Source organism: Choloepus didactylus, chromosome 9, assembly GCF_015220235.1.
Source record: "Choloepus didactylus isolate mChoDid1 chromosome 9, mChoDid1.pri, whole genome shotgun sequence".
NCBI classification, from domain to species: domain Eukaryota; kingdom Metazoa; phylum Chordata; class Mammalia; order Pilosa; family Megalonychidae; genus Choloepus; species Choloepus didactylus.
Window position 1 is genome coordinate 94,137,532 of NC_051315.1, and position 22,066 is coordinate 94,159,597.

At 42.7% G+C, this 22,066-nt stretch overlaps 1 protein-coding gene and 1 pseudogene across 7 annotated transcripts in view; one reads left to right on the forward strand and one right to left on the reverse strand.

Annotated features, from left to right (window-relative positions):
- Positions 1–443: 443 nt before the first annotated feature.
- On the reverse strand, positions 444–911 carry LOC119543908 (annotated as a pseudogene).
- Positions 912–2,306: 1,395 nt separating this feature from the next.
- The window catches only part of KIAA2012 (KIAA2012 ortholog), a 144,045-nt gene continuing 124,285 nt past the window's right edge, over positions 2,307–22,066 (forward strand). For 6 of the 7 annotated variants that reach the window (XM_037848771.1, XM_037848772.1, XM_037848773.1 and 3 more), the window contains exons 1-2: positions 2,307–2,690; positions 3,857–4,126. In XM_037848771.1, the coding sequence (XP_037704699.1) occupies positions 2,607–2,690; positions 3,857–4,126 (354 nt within the window). In that variant the 5' untranslated portion in view covers positions 2,307–2,606. The remainder of the gene's footprint in view (positions 2,691–3,856; positions 4,127–22,066) is intronic. The other variant, XM_037848777.1, reaches the window with a different exon arrangement.

A 22,066-nucleotide genomic window follows, 5' to 3' on the forward strand; every position in this document is an offset into this window, starting at 1 on the left:
ACTTCATGGTTTTATATTTGTGGACATTTTATTTAAGGACAACTAAAATAAACACATTTGAAGGATAAGTCTCAGTTTATAATTAGTAATATTTTGAAAGGTCAACAAGGGAGACCTCTTCTCTAAATGGAACTAGAAGATCCCCAAGCTCTTTTTCCTTGCATTTAGAAATTAGTTATGTGAGGTATCAGCATTTCCTAATTTTAAAGCTTCTCTAAAACATGTGACCATCATAGCTGAAATCAACTGCACAGAAGAGTTTTCAAAAATTAAGCAGAATCTAATTTTCTGCAAAGTCTTTATTAATGAATTAATAGTCTTTCCCTTTGTCAATCATTCCCAAGGCAAATATAGAAGAAGTGTGATCACAATGCATGGAGAGTAATAAAGCTGAGTTCCTATTAACAGATTGTAAATGAAAAAGCAAAAGCTCGTATATAAGGTCAGAGCTTCCAAAACATGGCAACAGCTTTACGGATACCCATATCACGATAGCTGAAGGAACAAAGCCCAGAAAAGGATAACTCCAAGAGGAAACTGCCTTGGCAGTTTTCTGTAGTGCTTTCCCAGGGACATAGTTAATAATAACTTGTTCAAGGCCCCATTTACTATGGATAGTGACTGCTGCAGCCAGGGAGCAATCCACCGCAGAGCAAGGAATAAAATAAGCAGCAGGAAGCAGGCCCAGGAGTAGGATGCTGACAGCCTTCTCGGCTGTCCAGCGGAGAGATGTAGCCTTGGAACTAGTACAGCGGCTGATGGACAGGTGAATGTGCTGCACTCCTGCAGTAGGTAGACTGGTCCTGGAGAAATGCTAAGACATGAGCCAGTCTGGTCACTGGGGTTCAGTGGAACTGAGCTCGGTCTCCCTGGGCACCACAGAGGACACCCAACCTCCAAAGAACCGCCATCCTGCTCCCTAAATTCAGTTTTGAGTCTCTGCATTTCCTGTCTTGATTCCCCATGATAACCCCCTTTGTGACCAGCTTGAATGCGACTTTACAGCATGCCCTCTGTCTTCTCCTCGTGTGGCTTAGCCTGCCTCACAGAAAAGGCGCCATCACATAGGGAGATCTGAAGGGTAACTGGGCCGGGAACCTGCTGGATTTCCTTCCCACAGGTTGGCAGGAGGCACTCCCACAAGACCGTCCAGCAGTTTAGCTGACAAATGACAGGGCAGGTTGCTTTCCTGCCCAAAGGAGGAGCCTAGATCACAAGCAAGATCTTTAACCACAGGGGCCTTGGTAGATCCATCCTCTTACTAGAACATTAATTATTTGCTTCTATCATTTAAAGAGAGTTTGCCCATTTGTTAAAGGTTCTAGTCAAATTTAAAAGCAATTGTATATGCTTCAGGCGGGTACGACAGAAGCTTCTGCAGAGCTGGTAAGGTTTTGTTTCTTGATCACAAGTACATTCGCTTTGCAAAATTCATCAATCCTATACATTCAAGATTTGTGAAGGTTTTGATAGATACATATTTTATATTTCAATAAAATGTTTACAAAAATAAAGGGGGGGGTCTTTTTCTCCCTACCTCTCTCCCCACCCCCTCGCCTTGTGCTGCTTGCAGTGTCAGCACCAAAGAGAACCAAGCAGCCCAGGCCATAGCAGTGCTGCTCAAATGGGGTGCTGCCGGCATAGCTCCTCATCAGGAAGACAGCCCCACCCACTGCAGAACTTTTAGCATCCCCGGCCCCTGCTTGCTAATTGCCAGTAGTGTCCCCTGTCATTGTGACAACCAAAATGTCCCCACTCGCATTTCCCAAGTTCTCCCCTCTCTGGGGGTGGGGTTTGCCCAGCTGAGAACTAGGTCCACGCAGGAATCTGGAGACTCCTAGTAACCCCCACTTGCTCATGCAAGGCAGCAACTACTTTATGAGGCCTCGTGTCCAGCCGAGTGGATGTTGGCGCTCAGCCAAGGAAACGTCACTGGCAGGAGGTTGCATTAGGTGACCTGGATGACTCTTCTGAGGCTGTTAACGGTTAATTGACAATAACAGGCTCGCATATCAGGAGAAGGGGAAAGATACTCTCTCAAAGCAAGATGAGCAGGGCAACAGGAAAACATATCCCAACCCCACGTCCCCCACCCGCAATCAGGACTGGAAATCTGAGCCTGGCCCTTCAGTGCACATTTGACCCCCAGAGTGAACAAGCACTGCCCTCGGCAGCCTCTGCCTTGCGTTGGCTGGTTTCAGGGACTCCATTTCCTTGTGCTGCCATAGCAACCAGGAAACAACCTCCGCTCACAATGAGAAGGATGGTGCCGTGGGCTGGATCTGCAGATGCACAGGGCTGGTAACAGGGCAACCAGGGCCGAAGGACAACAAGGGCTCAGGCAGAGGGGGAGAGAGGCTGCCCAGGGAGCAGCTCGTCCAGGGCTTGAGGAGTCTGAGTGCGCCGTTGATTTTTGCTCCCGACAAAGACACATACTGTCTAAACTGTGTGACTGGTTGTTATTAAGAAGCTGCTGTAAGAGGGGAAAATGTATTTAATAAAAGGCCCAGTGTCTGTGGCCTTCTAGGAAATCTTGAGGTGTGACCAGTTTTCAGCCTTCAAAACCAAGATGAACTGCCCTTGAGAAGGGGTGTTCATGGGCGAAGATGTTCACGCTTTCTCTCCTCAGCCGGGGACATGGGAAGTTGGTCCAAAACAAACAGAAGTTAGAAGTCTATTTTGAACCAGAGGTGAGTCTTACAGCTGCATAAAGGCCCATGTCGGGGGTGGGGGAAGAATGCTGTATTTTTCCATTCGGGGAGGAACCACGTGCATCTCAGTGTGTGTTGGTAGGGAGGTTTTTTTTTTGGGGGGGGGGGGTCACTGGTGTATCCTCCTTCCTTCAAGAAATGCAAAGAAATAATGTAGTTTGCCTGACACCAGGACGACCACTGGAGCCTGCTTCCTTCCACCTGCATACCCACTTTCAGTCTCATTTGCTTTAGACTGAAGGAGATTCCGGATTGCCTGTATTTCAGATGGTTTGGTTCAAAACCAAAATTTCCACCTGGGTTCTAGGCAAGCTGATGGTGCTTTGGTTTTGAGAAGTCTGAAATGCTGTGGATGTTTGTGCCATTTCAATGGCTTCCTTGAACTTTCTGAAATTCAATTCACAGGAATCATATTTAGTATAGGCTAAAAAATAAAATCTCATTTTAGAAGCTTTTAAAGAGGTGGCAAATTTCCCTTGTTGTATTGGAGTTTTATTTCACTGAATCCTGCTAGGAATAAGCAACCCACTGGGAATGTTTTGGAACACTTTAGTGTCACACAGGGATTTCCACTGTCGTGGTAGTTGTCATGATATTTGACCTCTGCTGTATTAAAACACATATGAAGTTTCAAAGGATCTCTTTGGTCAATGGTATTTGCTTACAAGATATGTAACTCTTTATAGGCTCCTAAATAGCCAAATTAGGTAATGTTACATAGCATCTGGAATGTATAGAACTTCTCCCTGTGAACAGCTAAAGTGATGGTGGGTTGGAATAGTTTTCTCCTATTTAAACTGCCAGCTAGTCCAGGTCTAATTTCAAAGTTATCTGCCGCCCTTGATAATTCAGACTACTTACTTGCATACCAGGAACTTTAACTGGCCTGAAACCTACACTCCACCCCCTTTAAGCCTCCAGGCAGGAATGGCTTTCCTCAAAGTCGTATGGGGTAAGACAGAACCACGCCCTGGGTTCTACCAATTTTGAGATGTGGAGAGCAAAATTAGTTGCTAAGAAGAGTGATCATGTTCCACGGCACCATGTGAACAATCAAGAGAGAATCAGTAACTAAAAAATGTCACTTTGCACAAGCATATTTGCTCTGAAAGTGGATCGATCAGGGTGGTTTCTTCTCATTGCAGGATTACTTGAACTGGAAGTCCCCAGAAGATTATGTCCTGGCCAGCAAACCCCAGGATGAGGGCTCCTGGAGCCTCTTCCTTCCGAAAACTTTTAGCACCAGAAAAGGTGCCCTGATCCTCTACTCAGAAGGTTTAGCCATATCAGCATGGACACCCGAAGAGAGGAGAAAGGGCCTCTATCGCCCCAAAGGCCACAGGAAGAGGCTGAACCTTGAACTGCACACACTTCGAGATCTCAAGGAAGCCATCCTGGCATACGGAAGGGAACAGGTAGGCAGAGCAGTGACCCGGGTTTGAGGAAGGCACGGCTCTGCGGGTCTGGAAACCCAGTTGTAGCTTTGGGTATAACATCTTCTCTAACCCTAAGGAAGGCATGAAATCCTCAAATCCCCATTTCTTCATCTCTAAAATGAGGGTTTTCTTGGCCCTGATCTGCCTCACACACGTGTCATGAGGTTTAAATGAGATAATGCACATAAAAGGGTTCTTGAAAGCATAAAAGGCCTTATTATTATCATTTTGTGTTTTCCTTTCAGTTATAGTAACACAGAGCCCTTTTCAACATTCAGACAGATCCAGGCTGGCAGATGTTTTCATCAGAATCCTTGAAATCCTGTCTCATAGCCATGAGCGTCATCAGGGCACCTCTGGTGGTTGTTCTTGGCTTTGTGGACATGGGGGGGGGGGACTTTAAATATTGACCTTGAGCCCTACAGAGTCTGCAGGATAAGTTAATGACTTTTTCCATTCTGAATTTAATATTAAAGGAAAATTCCTAAGTTCTTTTCTCTGATTCATACTTTCTGATGCCTGGTGGGAGGTACACACGGCCCCCATTTCATATAACTGCAGGCATTAGCACTTTGGCTGAGCCCAGGACAGAGACTGAGAAGACGTGTTACCTTATAAAGTTTTAGGTTATAGATGGTGGGTTATTCCTTCAGTTAAAAGTCTCTGCTGGCTTCTCATTCCACTCAGGATAAGTCATTTGCTTCTTACATCAGGCCCTTTGTTCACCAGCTTGTCCTCCATTTCTAGCCACATCCCCATTTGTTCCTACCACCACCTCTACCAAGGACACCTCAAGGCCCCACCCATCTGAAGAGCTCCCCATTCTCCTAGTACCCCACGCCCTCTGTGTCTCTATGCTTTTGCACATGCTTCTCGTGCTGGCAAACTCCTGCTAATCCCTCAAAACACAACCTGAATATCACCTCCTCCCTGAAGTCTTCTCTGGTTGCCTTAGGCAGAGATAGCCTATTGTTCCCACCTCTGTGAACATTCCCATACCATCTTGCATTGTGATTTATCTCTTTGCCCATCTGTCACCCCTGATGGAATAACATCCCCTCAGGGCATGGACCATCTCTAAATAATTTCCAGAAAAGAGTGAGGCCTCATAAATTTTTATAGAATGAATGACTCAATCATGTGCTATACTTTCAATGTCTCCTAGATCATCTTCTGGTATCATTATTGGGCAATTTATTACCTATGTCACCCTGGGCAGAGCCTCCAAAAGGAAAGACTCCTCGGCCCCCTTCCCATCTTTCAAAATACAGAAAGGCTTGATGACCTTGGCCAAATGCCCAGTTGTCTTTTGATTTAAAATCATAAATTCTTGGGTGAAAGGAAACCAACTGTGGTTGAATGCTTATGATACTTTATAGTTATTCTTTTTTTTTTTTTAATCTTCATTTTATTGAGATATATTCACATACCACGCAGTCATACAAAACAAATCGTACTTTCGATTGTTTACAGTACCATTACATAGTGGTACATTCATCACCCAAATCAATCCCTGACACCTTCATTAGCACACACACAAAAATAACAAGAATAATAATTAGAGTGAAAAAGAGCAATTGAAGTAAAAAAGAACACTGGGTACCTTTGCCTGTTTGTTTCCTTCCCCTATTTTTCTACTCATCCATCCATAAACTAGACAAAGTGGAGTGTGGTCCTTATGGCTTTCCCAATCCCATTGTCACCCCTCATAAGCTACATTTTTATACAACTGTCTTCGAGATTCATGGGTTCTGGGTTGCAGTCTGATAGTTTCAGGCATCCACCACCAGCCACCCCAACTCTTTAGAACCTAAAAAGGGTTGTCTAAAGTGTGAGTAAGAGTGCCCACCAGAGTGACCTCTCGGCTCGTTTTGGAATCTCTCTGCCACTGAAGCTTATTTCATTTCCTTTCACATCCCCCTTTTGGTCAAGACGATGTTCTCCGTCCCACGATGCCGGGTCTACATTCCTCCCCGGGAGTCATATTCCACGTTGCCAGGGAGATTCACTCCCCTGGGTGTCTGATCCCACGTAGCGGGGAGGGCAGTGATTTCACCTTTCAAGTTGGCTTAGCTAGAGAGACAGGGCCACATCTGAGCAACAAAGAGGCATTCGGGAGGAGGCTCTTAGGCACAACCATAGGGTGGCCTAGCCTCTCCTTTGCAGCAACCGTCTTCCCAAGGGTAAAACCTGTGGTAGAGGGCTCAACCAATCAAACCACCAGTCCCCTATGTCTGTGGTCATGTTAGCAACTATGGAGGTGGGGTAGGCGAATACCCCTGCATTCTCCACAGGCTCCTCAAGGGGGCACTACATCTTTTTTTTTTCCTTGTTTTTCTTTTCTTTTTTTTTTTTTTAACTTTCCCTTCTTTTTTAAATCAACTGTCTGAAAAAAAAGTTAAAAAGAAAACAAACATACAATAAAAGAACATTTCAAAGAGACCATAACAAGGGAGTAAGAAAAAGACAACTAACCTAAGATAACTGCTTAACTTCCAACATGTTCCTACTTTACCCCAAGAAAGTTACCTAATATAGCAACCTTTCTGTGAACTTGCTCCTACTATATCCATCAGAAATTAACAGACCATAGTCATTCCTGGGCATCCCCAGAACGTTAAATAGCTTATCTGTTCTTCTTGGATTATTGTTCCCCCTTCCTTAATTGCTCTCTATTGCTAGTTCCCCTACATTCTACATTATAAACCATTTGTTTTACATTTTTCAAAGTTCACACTAGTGGTAGCATATAATATTTCTCTTTTTGTGCCTGGCTTATTTCGCTCAGCATTATGTCTTCAAGGTTCATCCATGTTGTCATATGTTTCACGAGATCGTTCCTTCTTACTGCCGCGTAGTATTCCATCGTGTGTATATACCACATTTTATTTATCCACTCATCTGTTGAAGGACATTTGGGTTGTTTCCATCTCTTGGCAATTGTGAATAATGCTGCTATGAACATTGGCGTGCAGATATCTGTTCGTGTCACTGCTTTCCGATCTTCCGGGTATATACCGAGAAGTGCAATCGCTGGATCGAATGGTAACTCTATATCTAGTTTTCTAACGAACTGCCAGACTGACTTCCAGAGTGGCTGAACCATTATACAGTCCCACCAACAATGAATATGAGTTCCAATTTCTCCACATCCCCTCCAGCATTTGTAGTTTCCTGTTTGTTTAATGGCAGCCATTCTAACCGGTGTTAGATGGTATCTCATTGTGGTCTTAATTTGCATCTCTCTAATAGCTAGTGAAGCTGAACATTTTTTCATGTGTTTCTTGGCCATTTGTATTTCCTCTTCAGAGAACTGTCTTTTCATATCTTTTGCCCATTTTATAATTGGGCTGACTGTACTATTGTCATTGAGTTGTAGGATTTCTTTATATATGCAAGATATCAGTCTTTTGTCAGATACATGGTTTCCAAAAATTTTTTCCCATTGAGTTGGCTGCCTCTTTACCTTTTTGAGAAATTCCTTTGAGGTGCAGAAACTTCTAAGCTTGAGGAGTTCCCATTTATCTATTTTCTCTTTTGTTGCTTGTGCTTTGGGTGTAAAGTCTAGGAAGTGGCCGCCTAATACAAGGTCTTGAAGATGTTTTCCTACATTATCTTCTAGGAGTTTTATGGTACTTTCTTTTATATTGAGATCTTTGGTCCATTTTGAGTTAATTTTTGTGTAGGGGGTGAGGTAGGGGTCCTCTTTCATTCTTTTGGATATGGATATCCAACTCTCCCAGCCCCATTTGTTGAAAAGACCATTATGGCTCAGTTCAGTGACTTTGGGGGCCTTATCAAAGATCAGTCGGCCATAGATCTGAGGGTCTATCTCTGAATTCTCAATTCGATTCCATTGATCTATATGTCTATCTTTGTGCCAGTACCATGCTGTTTTGGCAACTGTGGCTTTATAATAAGCTTCAAAGTCAGGGAGTGTAAGTCCTCCCACTTCGTTTTTCTTTTTTAGAGTGTCTTTAGCAATTCGAGGCATCTTCCCTTTCCAAATAAATTTGATAACTAGCTTTTCCAAGTCTGCAAAGTAGGTTGTTGGAATTTTGATTGGGATTGCATTGAATCTGTAGATGAGTTTGGGTAGAATTGACATCTTAATGACATTTCGCCTTCCTATCCATGAACATGGAATATTTTTCCATCTTTTAAGGTCCCCTTCTATTTCTTTTAGTAGAGTTATGTAGTTTTCTTTGTATAGGTCTTTTACATCTTTGGTTAAGTTTATTCCTAGGTACTTGATTTTTTTAGTTGCTATTGAAAATGGTATCTTTTTCTTGAGTGTCTCTTCAGTTTGTTCATTTCTAGCATATAGAAACATTACTGACTTATGTGCATTAACCTTGTATCCCGCTACTTTGCTAAATTTGTTTATTAGCTCTAGTAGCTGTATCGTCGATTTCTCAGGGTTTTCCAGATATAAGATCATATCATCTGCAAACAATGACAGTTTTACTTCTTCTTTTCCAATTTGGATGCCTTTTATTTCTTTGTCTTGCCGGATTGCCCTGGCTAGCACTTCCAGCACAATGTTGAATAACAGTGGTGACAGCGGGCATCCTTGTCTTGTTCCTGATCTTAGGGGGAAGGCTTTCAGTCTCTCACCATTGAGTACTATGCTGGCTGTGGGTTTTTCATATATGCTCTTTATCATGTTGAGGAAATTTCCTTCAATTCCTACCTTTTGAAGTGTTTTTATCAAAAACGGATGTTGGATTTTATCAAATGCTTTTTCAGCATCTATTGAGATGATCAATTGATTTTTCCCTTTTGACTTGTTAATGTGTTGTAATACATTGATTGATTTTCTTATGTTGAACCATCCTTGCATGCCTGGAATGAACCCCACTTGGTCATGGTGTATGATTTTTTTAATGTGTCTTTGGATTCGATTTGCAAGTATTTTGTTGAGGATTTTTGCATCTATATTCATTAGGGAGATTGGCCGGTAGTTTTCCTTTTTTGTAGCATCTTTGCCTGGTTTTGGTATTAGATTGATGTTAGCTTCATAAAATGAGTTAGGTAGTGTTCCATTTTCTTCAATGTTTTGAAAGAGTTTGAGTAAGATTGGTGTCAGTTCTTTCTGGAAAGTTTGGTAGAATTCCCCTGTGAAGCCATCTGGCCCTGGGCATTTATTTGTGGGAAGATTTTTGATGACTGATTGGATCTCTTTGCTTGTGATGGGTTGGTTGAGGTCTTCTATTTCTTCTCTGGTCAGTCTAGGTTGTTCATATGTTTCCAGGAAATTGTCCATTTCCTCTACATTATCCAGTTTGTTGCCATACAGTTGTTCATAGAATCCTCTTATAATTTTTTTAATTTCTTCAGGATCTGCCGTTATGTCACCTTTTTCATTCATTATTTTGTTTATATGGGTCTTCTCTCTTTTTGATTTTGTCAGTCTAGCTAGGGGCTTGTCAATCTTGTTGATCTTCTCAAAGAACCAACTTTTGGTGATATTTATCCTCTCTATTGTTTTTTCTTCTCTATGTCATTTATTTCTGCTTTAATCCTTGGTATTTCTTTTCTTGTACTTGGTTTAGGATTGGTTTGCTGTTCATTTTCTAGCTTCTTCAGTTGATCCATTAGTTCTTTGATTTTGGCTCTTTCTTCCTTTTTAATATATGCGTTTAGTGCTATAAATTTCCCCCTTAGCACTGCTTTTGCTGCATCCCATAGGTTTTGGTATGTTGTGTTCTCATTTTCATTCGTCTCTATATATTTAGCAATTTCTCTTGCTATTTCTTCTTTAACCCACTGATTGTTTAGGAGTGTGTTGTTTAACCTCCAGGTATTTGTGAATTTTCTAAGTCTCTGATGGTTATTGACTTCTAATTGTATTCCATTGTGGTCAGAGAATGTGCTTTGAATAATTTCAATCTTTTTAAATTTATTGAGGCTTGTTTTATGTCCCAGCATATGATCTATTCTGGAGAAAGTTCCGTGAGCACTAGAAAAGTATGTGTATCCTGGTGATTTGGGATGTAATGTCCTGTATATGTCTGTTAAATCTAATTCATTTATCAGATTGTTTAGGTTTTCAATTTCCTTATTGGTCTTCTGTCTGGTTAATCTATCTCTAGGAGAGAGTGATGTGTTGAAGTCTCCCACAATTATTGTGGAAACATCAATTGCTTCCTTTAGTTTTGCCAGTGTTTCTCTCATGTATTTTGTGGCACCTTGATTGGGTGCATAGACATTTACGACTGTTATTTCTTCTTGCTGAATTGCCCCTTTTATTAGTATGTAGTGGCCTTCTTTGTCTCTCAAAACATCCCTGCATTTGAAGTCTATTTTATCTGAGATTAATATTGCTACACCTGCTTTCTTTTGGCTGTAGCTTGCATGAAATATTTTTTTCCATCCTTTCACTTTCAGTTTCTTTGTGTCCCTGTGTCTAAGATGAGTCTCTTGTATGCAACATATTGATGGTTCATTTTTTTTGATCCATTCTGAGAATCTATATCTTTTAATTGGGGAGTTTAATCCATTTACATTCAACATTATAACCGTGAAGGCATTTCTTGAATCAGCCATCTTATCCTTTGGTTTATGTTTGTCATATTTTTCCCCTCTGTCTATTAATATCCTTTATTGTACCCATACCGAATCTCTTTAGTACTGAACCTTTCTCCAAGTCTCTCTGTCCTTTCTTTGTTTCTCTGTCTGTAGGGCTCCCTTGAGTATCTCCAGTAGGGCAGGTCTCTTGTCAGCAAATTCTCTCAGCATTTGTTTGTCTGTGAAAAATTTAAGCTCTCCCTCAAATTTGAAGGAGAGCTTTGCTGGACAAAGTATTCTTGGCTGGAAATTTTTCTCACTCAGAATTTTAAATATATCGTGCCACTGCCTTCTTGCCTCCATGGTGGCTGCTGAGTAGTCACTACTTAGTCTTATGCTGTTTCCTTTGTATGTGGTGAATTGCTTTTCTCTTGCTGCTTTCAGAACTTGCTCCTTCTCTTCTGTGTTTGACAGTGTGATTAGTATATGTCTCAGAGTGGGTTTATTTGGATTTATTCTATTTGGGGTTCGCTGAGCATTTATGATTTGTGTATTTATGTTGTTTAGAAGATTTGGGAAGTTTTCCCCAACAATTTCTTTGAATACTCTTCCTAGACCTTTACCCTTTTCTTCCCCTTCTGGGACACCAATGAGTCTTATATTTGGACATTTCGTATTATCTATCATATCCCTGAGGTCCATTTCGATTTTTTCAATTTTTTTCCCCATTCTTTCTTTTATGCTTTCATTTTCCATTCTGTCATCTTCGAGGTCACTGATTCGTTGTTCAGCTTCCTCTAGTCTTGTACTATGAGTGTCCAGAATCTTTTTAATTTGGTCAACAGTTTCTTTAATTTCCATAAGATCATCCATTTTTTTATTTAGTCTTGCAATGTCTTCTTTATGCTCTTCTAGGGTCTTCTTGATTTCCTTTGTCTCCCGTACTATGGTCTCGTTGTTCATCTTTAGTTCTTTGAGTAGCTGCTCTAGGTGCTGTGTCTCTTCTGGTCTTTTGATTTGGGTGCTTGGGCTTGGGTTATCCATATCGTCTGGTTTTTTCATATGCTTTATAATTTTCTGTTGTTTTTGGCCTCGTGGCATTTGCTGAACTTGATAGGGTTCTTTTAGGATTTGTAGACCAATTGAAGTCCTTATCTCTAATTTATCAGATCTACAGCTTCATGGAGTACACTTTCTCTAACTAACCAGCAGGTGGCATCCACGATCCACCTGTTCTCCACAAGCCAGTTCTCCCCTGCTTAGCCTTTTTGTTGAGTGGGGGAGTGAGTCTTGTGGGGTCCAATTGGTGTACCAAGCTTGCGTGTGTAGTTGGTGTTGCCTGCCCTGTATATGGGGCGTGTTTCTGGGCAGTCAGGGAGTGGGGGGTGGCTCTAACAATCAAATCTCCCTGGTGATCCTAGAGTTTTAAAGCTGCTGCAATAGTCTAATCCTTCAGTTCAGTCCTGCCACAGTTTGTCTCTGCCACTGACCCACAAGTCCTTGGTATTGGCGTATGGCTCCTGAGACTTGCAAGTGGGCCCCTCTTCCAGGCCGTGCACCCCAGGTCCTCTGTTGAGGGATGACTGTGCTATGTCACAGGTGAGTGCCGTCCCCCCAGGGCAGTTCTGGGCTGCTGGGCTGTGTAGGGAGGCTCCCAGTCTGCTGAAATGATGGCTGAATGGGGCTTTGTTAATTCACACTGCTCTACCTTCCCAACTCTGGGACAATCAGCTGAGGTTGCAGGGAAGGCTAATGTCCACGCCCAGTTTTGTGGTGTGTGCCTGTTATTTGAAGCACTTCTGTCACACTGGGTTGTCTGGGGCAGTTCTGGGCTATGGGGCTGGCGATGGGCAGGAGTGTTTCCTGTCCACCAGGATGATGGCTGTGAGCGGACACCCCCCTTTTCTTGGGAAGTTGTGGTGTTTAGTGAATTTTCTCAGCCACTGGATTATTGCGTTTTGTCTCAGAGCTCTCCTAGTTCTGCTCTTGACTTGACCTGCCCAAATTGCAAGTCTTTGAAGCTTTCTGTATTGGGCTTCTTAGAGTAATTGTTTTAGAAAAAGAAAAAAGGATTAAAAAAAAAAAAAAAAGAAAAAGGAAAAAAAGAAAAAAGGGCCCTCCTCAGAGATCTAATGGGTTATTGAAATGCTAAGAGACAAAGCAACCAGGGCCATTAAGGTAAGGTCCACAGGGCAGAGAGATCAGCTTTTCTTCGGGATTTGCATATGCGCCTCAGGGCCTGAGCTCGGGCCTGGGCTCTGCCCTTCCCCTTTCTATGTTCACCAGAACTCCAAAAATCCTCCGCTTTTATTTTGGAGTTTTTCGTGTTGTTTTTTTTCTATGCCTGTCTCCTCTCTGCTGGGCTGGCTGTTCTCAGATTCTCTGGTGTCTGGTCTCAGTCTATCTATGGTTGGAGTTTGGATCAGTAGAATGAGTTTCTGATAAGGGCTGCCACTGCAGTTCTCCCTTCTCCTTCCCGGAGCTGACAGCTCCTCCTCCCACGGGACTGAGCCTGGCAGGGAGGGGCGTGGGTCCCCTGGCCGCAAAAACTTACAGATTTCGCTGATCTCAGCAGTTCCACGTTTTCATGAGTGTTGTATGAAGTATGCCCAAAGTCAAATTGCTCTGTGGTGTCCAGTCCACGCAGTTCCTGGCTTTCTACCTACTTTCCTAGAGGAGTAACTAAAACATACAGCTCACCAGTCTGCCATCTTGCCCCGCCTCCCTATAGTTATTCTTTTAACTAATCCTCACAACAACCCTGTGAGATATGGTTAATCTTGCCTCCCTTTTGTAGGTGAGGAGACTGAGGCTCAAAAAGTCAAGCGACTCACCCAAGGCCTCAGAGCCAGTAAATGACAGAGTCAGAATTCAAACCCAGGGCTATCTACTTCTGTAGGGACAGCATGCTTTGTGCTTTACCCAAATGTGTCTGGACTTGGATGGGACCCCAGAGGTCACTGTGCCAGGCCTTGGCCTGTTTGCCCTCAAACCGACTCCTCACCCTTCCCCTGTTCTGCTCTATATCACAAGGAGATGGGCCCCAGGCTACAGTTCCACAAACATCTGTGCCAACTGGCTTCTGACTGAATTTGGGAATGGGAGGCCTTGGGAGGAGATTGGAGATGGGAAGAAAGGAAAAGCCAGGGCATTTCCCCACTCCCCCTCTGTCTTGGGTGGTGAAAACATCTGCCTCCCCTCTGTGGTCCAGCCCCCAGTGGACAGGCTCCAGGTCCCTTCGGGTGGCCTCAGCGGCTCCTCCTCTGTCCCTCTACCCAGGGGCAGTGCTGGCCTCCTGACATTGCTCATCTCTGTGCAGCCTCACCATGTTTGGCTTCAGAGAAATTCAGTCACCGGTGTAACCAATTCCCTGAATTAAATTCCTTCTGTTTTTAAATCCTTAGCATGGTTTCTCTTTCCTGGTTGGATGCTGACTGATGATGAGGCTAAGAGTAAGGATACCTTCCAGTTATCAGATGCTTGTCTATAGGGCTTAAATCCTTCTGGCAACAGAGATCTTATTACTTTATAAAGTAGATGAGTCCATTTTAGGATAGCTTCATTTTGGGTTAGATTTGGGCTTGATGAAGAAAAAGAAGTTCCTGTCTTCCAGTGGTATTTGTCTGCTAGGTGTGCAACTCATACCCTTGTACAAAGCAGAACACTATTGTCCAGCTCCCGATGGGTAGAAGGGAGATGATGTGAAGAAATAAGTAAGGAAAGAAAGGTTTGGAAGAGTGACAGGGCAAGAATTTAAGGATATTAGAGGACATATTAGTTTAAAACAAGTGGGGAAAGCAACTCAAAAGGGGCTTGGGATTAAAGAAAATGAGCATCTTAAAAGAGTAGAACTTTGAAAAATAGAGCACACCATCTGATTTTTGAAACTACAGGCTGGCAAGAAACTTTTAGAATCATAATACCTGGTGCTGGGGAGGGTATGGGGAAATAAGCAATCTTATACATTCAGAGCACAAATCTGCATGACATATCTGGAGGGTATTTTGACAAAAGCCTAGAAAGGGTTTATACCCTTTGATTTAACATTCTACTTTCAGGAATTTGCCCTTGGAAATAATCAGAGATGTACCCAAAGATATATGCACAGAGAAAGTTTACTACAGAGTTATTTATTACTTTGCAAAATACAGAAAAAATAAATGTCCAACAATGGAACATTGATAAAATAATGGTATAGTCATATGATGGACTTTGGGACAGCCAATAAAGTAATGCATTAGTCATGAATGAAATGAAAAAAATGTTTGCAGTGTATTTTTAAAAGCAGGTTACAACATGGTATTCATAAAATAAAAATAACCCATATCCATTAACATTTTTGAGGACTTAACTCTATTCCTGCCACTGTCCTAAGTGCTTTCCACACATAACTCATTTACTCTTTCTAACAGTTCTGGGCGTGGGTACTGTTATTGTCCCATTTTAAAGGTGAGGAAACTGAGGCAAAGAGAGTTTGAGAAACTTAGTCAAGTTTATGCAGCCAAGTAGATGACTGCTTCAAAATTTGAAACCAGGCAGTGCAGAAAATATTGCTTCTCTAGTCCCAGTTTTTAAAAATTAATTAATTATACACTGGCAGAAGGATATACACCAGAATTTTAACAGTAGGTGGTGGGATTATGTCATATTTTTATTTATGCTTTTCTTTTTTTCTAGACATTACTTTTTCAAAGCCATGGAATTTTAAGATAAAAAAAGAAACAAAAAACCTTGTGGGTAAGGAGGTGGAGCGTGAAAGGGAGACAGGCTGACTCGAGAGTTAGGTGGGACAATCAGGAAGGGGAACAGAGGAACAAACAGCCCTGTAAATGGAGCCCAGGAATAACCATGCCATCTGTCCCTCAGGGCAGGATTTCTTTGTCAAAAAAATTAAGTTCAAGAGTTAACACCACACTCAAAGTAAAAGAGCCAAAATGAGGAGGGGGGAGGGATTAACTGACAAAGTGGGGCTGCTTAAAGAAGGATCCTGCTGGCTGAATCCCCTAGAAACGGGAAACCTACAAAGCTCAGGTGCCCTCTCAGACCTGTGAGAATCGAGGCTGTGGAAGAGAGGTGCAATTAAATGTCTCAAGCGTCTCGCATCGTCTGAAGTTCTACATATGGATCTAATGACATGCATGTGGCAATACGTTGGGGTTTTATAGCTCCACATACACCACTCTTTAATTATCTTGATGGCACAACTTCTTAATGAGCAAAGATAAACCTTAAATCAAGAGATTGGGTGCCAGAGTTCTCAGACTTCTCCATACATAGGATACATTGCTTATCTTTTAAGCAGAAGGAAATGCTGTTCAAACATTCCCACAGCTAAAGCCATTCTCCTTGAGGCCTTTAATTCCCTCTGCTTGCCATTATTGAGAAATCAAATAGCTTTGAAATCCAAATAACCAGAATTTGGGGTAATGTCTAAACAATAGTCAACGATGCTTTTGAAGAATGGCAAAATCCTAAAGTGCCTCCCAAATCACCCAAAATAATAAATAATTCATGTTGTTTTAGAATTTTTTTCTTATATTTTTAGAAATTTATAAACCCAGTGATATGCTTAAAATGTCCAACAATGGAGCATTGATGAGATATATTCAAAATGATTTATTAAAAAATACTCAATCCCACAGAGTATCCCATCTCCCTATCACTGAGGAATAAACAGGATTTACATTAGTATAGTTGATTCAGACAGGATTGTATCATTTCCACCATCTCTCTTATAAAGTATCATCAGACTTGTTCCATTGAATGTACATCCCCACTCATTCTATAGTGCCTAATTTCAGTCTTCAAGGCACTTAACTTATAGTTGGTGAATTCAGGTGTCCAAGTAATACTGAAAGAAATATGTTTTAAAAATAAAGTTTATTTTTCCATAGGCTCGTCATACAAAATAGGAAAACAGAAAAGTAGGAAGAAGAATAAATTATGTTATCCTTTCAGTCAAAAAATCAGGACAGTTTTGACATTCCCTTTGCACATCCTGACTAATAACTTGCTACTTGTTTTGATGTTTTCCCTGAGAAGTGAGAAATGTCTGATGGCATCAAGCAGGCCCAGTGGCCGTGAAGGGGAAGAAACAGTCCCTTGGCTGCACTCCTGTTTGCTAGTGCCCTCCATGTGAGCAATGCCTGAGTAGTTGTACTTGGAGCCTTTAATAAACCTAGGAGGTAGGAAAGGTCAGGAGAGAAACATGGGTCAACTCTGACTGTGAGGTCAAAGGTAAGGTAAATAGCAACTAACACTTATCGAGTGCTTAGTGTGTGCCAGGCATATTATTTATATTAAATTATACATCTACACTCGTTCTTCACAAACCTAGGAGCTGTATGCTAGCACCATCTTCATTTTATAGGAGGAAAAACTGGGGCTTTAAGTGAATGAACTGTTTGCCTAAAGTTACAGTCAAGTGGTGAAGCTGAGATTGGAGCCCAGACCACTGATTCTAAAGTCCCACTCTTAACGCCCAGAGTTAATGATGATTGCCAAAGATACATGATGTATGATTTTAAAGACTCCTCTTGCCCCAGAGAAAAGAAGCATCTCTGCTTTCAACAGAATGAGAGAGAGCAAGAATCTGTGCCTTAGATTTTCATTAAAATCAGTCTTAGTTATAGGCAGCATGTTCACTGTAAGTCATATGTATAATCCAGTAGAGCCCTTTTTGTTCCAGGCTCTACGAACTTCATCCATAGGTTCCCTCATATAACTAACAGATAGCATTATAATAATAGCTAACACTTTTGTGGCACTTACTATATGCCAGTCACTATTCTGAGAGCTTTACATTTAGTAACTCATTTAATCCTCACAACTTTATAAGTAACTTATTTTAATCATTCCCATTTGACAGATGAAATAACTTGGGCACAGATGGGTTGAGTAATTTCCCTTGGGTCACACAGCTAGTAAGTGATAGAGCTGGTATGCAGACCCTAGCAGACTAAACTTTCATAGGAATGGAGCTTAATTTTTACACTTTGCACTTCAAGTTGTTGTATCTTTGTTTTTGTGACATATGGCTGTTCAAATCTTTGATGCTAAATGGTTTGGTCAAGAATCAAGGCCTGTTAAAACACTGTATCTATGGGAAAATTCAGACCACTTCATGGTCTGTTGTCCAGGAACACATGATTGCCAAAGATATATGGGAGAGAGGATAACATTTGCACAGAATCCCAGAAATTAAATCTGCAGTGAAAGGGCTGTCTGAGAAGCAGGAGTGTTTGCACAATGCTGATTAAAGTCAGGCTGAGGTTGGGAAGATTCTCCAAACACAGCTGCAAATGGCCTTACCTCTCTCCCTTCCCCCCGGCCCCTTCCCCCACCTCTATTCCAGTTGCACCCACCTGGCAGCCCCAAGGCTGGTGCCAGTCACACCTGCACAGGTGACACAACAATGAGCACTCTCTCTGTTGTGAGGTTTGGCCTTTGCCAAAGCACACTGATTCCAGCAGGCCTAACTGAGGGGTAGAGAACACAGCCATGTTTCTCCTAATACAGCAGTAGAGTACTGGGTCTTTCCACTCAACTGAGCTAAAGTCTGAGTAGTTATAACTAGTCAGTGCCTAGAATAGGGCCTGGCACATAGCAAATGCTCAACAAATAGCTGTTAGATAAACATATTAGTCATGAGTGAATGGTGAGGGGAGGTCATAGCCTCTATCCACCGGGGGTGTACAATGTGGTCCAGGAGGCAGATTTGTGCCCTGGTGACACCTGAAACAAGACAGCCTATGAGAGGAGCTAGAATATGTTTTCAGTACATAAAGGAAATAGAGATTATGATTTCTTCTTACTGGGAAAATCTAGAGTGGCTTCTTGGAGGAGGTAGAATTTGGGCTGAGTCTTGTAAAAATAAGTGGAGAGAGACCTTTTGGATGAGGGTGAGTGAAGGCCTAGAGGGCTGAGCAAGCAGAGGAGGATAAAGGAATGGTTAAGTAGACAGGAGCGGCTCTTAGCTGGAAATAAACCTGAAGAAGTGGGAGGGTCCAAATTGTGGAGGGTTTGGCCTGCCAGGCACGGGATTTTCTGGGCTTCCCTCTTCACCCTCTACGACTTCAGCACACAAAGGCTGAGCCATTCTCTGTGGTAAGATGGCAGCTGACCTTTCTGGGGATTCTGGCTCCCTGCTGCTCATGTCTTCTGGGCAGGAGCACAGGCCCCAACTACTCCTTCCAGCCTCAGAAAACCCTCAGCTGCCAGCACTGGGCAGATGGTCAGGACATCCAGTGCTGGGATGGGGTGGGTGCACGGGGCTCCCCCTCACTCCTCAGCTTACCAAGGCCTGGCAGGCACTGGGGAGGCAGACGGGCCCAAACAAGTTCCTCATTAGAGGAAGCACTCGCGGTGGAGTGTGGATAAGAGGCTGCTCTGAGTACGCTAATTGCTCATTTCAGGTGGTATATTAGTTATCTGTTACTATGGAACATCTTATCACAAACATGGCGGCTTAAAACAAGAAGCATTTATCATCTCAGTTTCTGTGGGTCAGGAATTTTGGAGCAGTTTGGCAGGGGATTTCTGGCTTGGGGTCTCATGAGTTTGTGGTCAAGATGTTAGCTCAGGCTGGAGTCAGAGGAAGGCCTGACTGGAGCCAGGAGCTCTCCCATGGCCATTGGCAGGCAGCTTCAGTCCCTGCCGAGTGGACCTCTCCATGGGGCTGCTCGGGCATCCTCACATCGTGGCAGCTGGCTTCCTCCAAAGCAAGTGATCCAAGAGGAAGAGCAAGGAAGAAGACACCTTGCCTCTTACGACCCAGTTTCAGAAGTTGCACATGATCATTTTCTCCATTTTCTGTACATTAGAAGCAAGTCACTAAGTCCAGCCCACACTCGTAAGGTTTTTGCCAGTTTTTTGCTACTATAAAGTTACTGTTTCCTCCTTTGTAGTTAATAAATATCTTGTGGGAATATACTGTAAGACTATGTAAATCTCCCTGCATTTTCATCAAGTTTATGTTTATTATTTGACATGATTTCAAAATTAAGTAAATAGCCCATATGGTATTCAGAGATGGCAAAGATAGTTTGTGGAAAAGTGAAGTTTGGGCAATACATGTTTTCTTACATGCATTAAATTTAAAGGTAGGAAAAAAAAAGCCAAGGGCAGGTCACAAACACACAAAAATAGGGACTCAGGGAAACCCCATTATTTCTTACATTAGTACATGACAAAAGTGTCTTGTCTGGGTTTCCCTAACGTCTGACTCATGGAAGACATTATATTTGAAAGGATGAATAAATAAACTGAATATTGCTCAATGTTGTGGATTGAATCACATCCCCTACAAAGAAATGTTCAAGTTCCAACCCCGGGTCCTGTGGATGTGAGCCTATTTGTAAATAGGACCTTTGAAGATGTCATTAGTTAAGGTGAGGAAAAAAAAAACAGTGAAGGTAGAAGTTATGATTTAGAGTCCCAGGTTCACTGTTTACTCTTCTGAATCAGTTAGGGCAAGTTACCTATACCTGTCTAGGTATCAGCTTCCTCCTCTGGGAATTGGAATCAATGGATTTTAATTCTTGAGATTTAATAATTCTATTACTTGCTTGACCACACTTAACTTCCTAATTCCTCCTTGTACATCTCCCCTGCCACAGGTCTCCACCAGGGCCAGATCCTCCTGATTCTATCTCAGCTTCTCTGTGCCTCTATCCAGCCTAGCACCAGGGTGCCAGCCTCTGCACTGCCGGTCTGCTATGTTCCTCCATGGTTTTACATTCCACATTTGGAGCGTTGTTATGCTGGCCTTTTCCCCACCCCTTGGATCTATAGCAGCTTGAGATCTGTGGCTCCCATATTGTTCCCATGTGTCAGTGAGAACCACTTTTGGCTGCAAGTAACAGATTACTTGGTCCCCAGTGGTTTAAATCAGGGATTGGCGAACTATGGCTCACTAGCCAAATCCTGCCCGCTGCCTGCCTTTGTAAATAAAGTTTTATTGGAATACAGCCATGACCATTCACTTACATATTGTCTATGACTGTTTCATGCTACAGTGACAGAGCTGAGTAGCTGAAACAGAGACCATATGGCCTGAAAATCCTAAAATATTTCACATCTGCCCTTTTAAGTAAAAGTCTGCCTACCACTGGTATAGGCAATAAAGAGATGTAATGATCTAAAGGAACCAGACGTTGAGGGTAGGAATTTCATGTTTGGCCAGCTCCTCCACAATGCCGTTAAGGACTCAAGCTCCATCTTTTCCCTCCGCCATCCTTCGAATGTTGGCTTTTCTTCCTCATGCTTGTTAGCTCATGTTCACAAGATGGCTCCCATAGTTCCAGAGCTCACATCCGGTTCAAAGCATAAAGAAAAGGGCCAGTGAGCAAGCCTGTATAGCTGTCCCTTTGATAAGGAAGCAAAGACTTTCCAGAAGCTTCTAGCAGCTCCTTCTTATGTTTCATTGGCCAGAACTAGGTCACACGCCCACTCCAAGCAGCAGTGGAGTCTGGATAAGCAAGTGTCTAGGAACAGGGTACTGTTCACAAAGAATCAAGGGGCTGTTCGCCAAAGGAAATGAGGGGAAGAAAGGCTGTTAAGAAGGCAATTAACATAGTCTTACACATTCTGGACTAGGGGAAGGAGAAAAGACCTAATATTTGTTGATATACTAGTGCTGAGTACTAAGGACTTTAATACTTCAGCTCATTTAATCCTTACACTGAGGACACTGAGATCAGAGCAGTAATCTACTTGCCAAAGGGCGTATGCTCTGTAAGGGCCAGGCTAGCTCTTATGGCCACTTCCATCTTAATGCAAAACCTCGGTTCAGTCTCCTTCACTATGAGTTCTCCTCCAGGACCGTTAGGAGGGCTAGGAGATTAGAGAGTGCTCTCACATCTGATCCTCATTACATCCTATGGAGCAAGGCAGGCAGGGGTGGGAGGCCTGGAGGAGGGAAGAAGGACGCTCACGTTGGCTGCATACTTGACTATAAACTGGCTCAGTGAGAGACATTTAACATACGTTATTTCATTTACACCACCAAAAAACCCTAAAAAGTAGGTATTATGTCAGCATTACAGAGGAAGTTATGTATCTTAGACGACGAAGAAGTGGTAGGGCTGGAATGGGAACTATTCGTTCGCGTCATTATTCCTTTACCAACAATATCAACCCCCTACTATGCGTCAGGCACTGTGAAATGTGCCTCTCGGGTTATGTGATTCCAAAACCCTTGAACTGTCCACCCCCTGTACCATGCTATTAGCTCCATTTTACTTAGAGGTTCAGAGAGGTTTCAGGGCTTGCCCAAGGTCAGAGCCTCAGAACTGGCCCTGAACCCAGACATCCGGCTCTGAGTCCAGTGTGCTTTCCTAAGCTTTCTCACTAAGCTCTCTCCTTCCTGCTCTTCTGTTTGTGCTTTCTGGACCCACTTGGTATATTCCA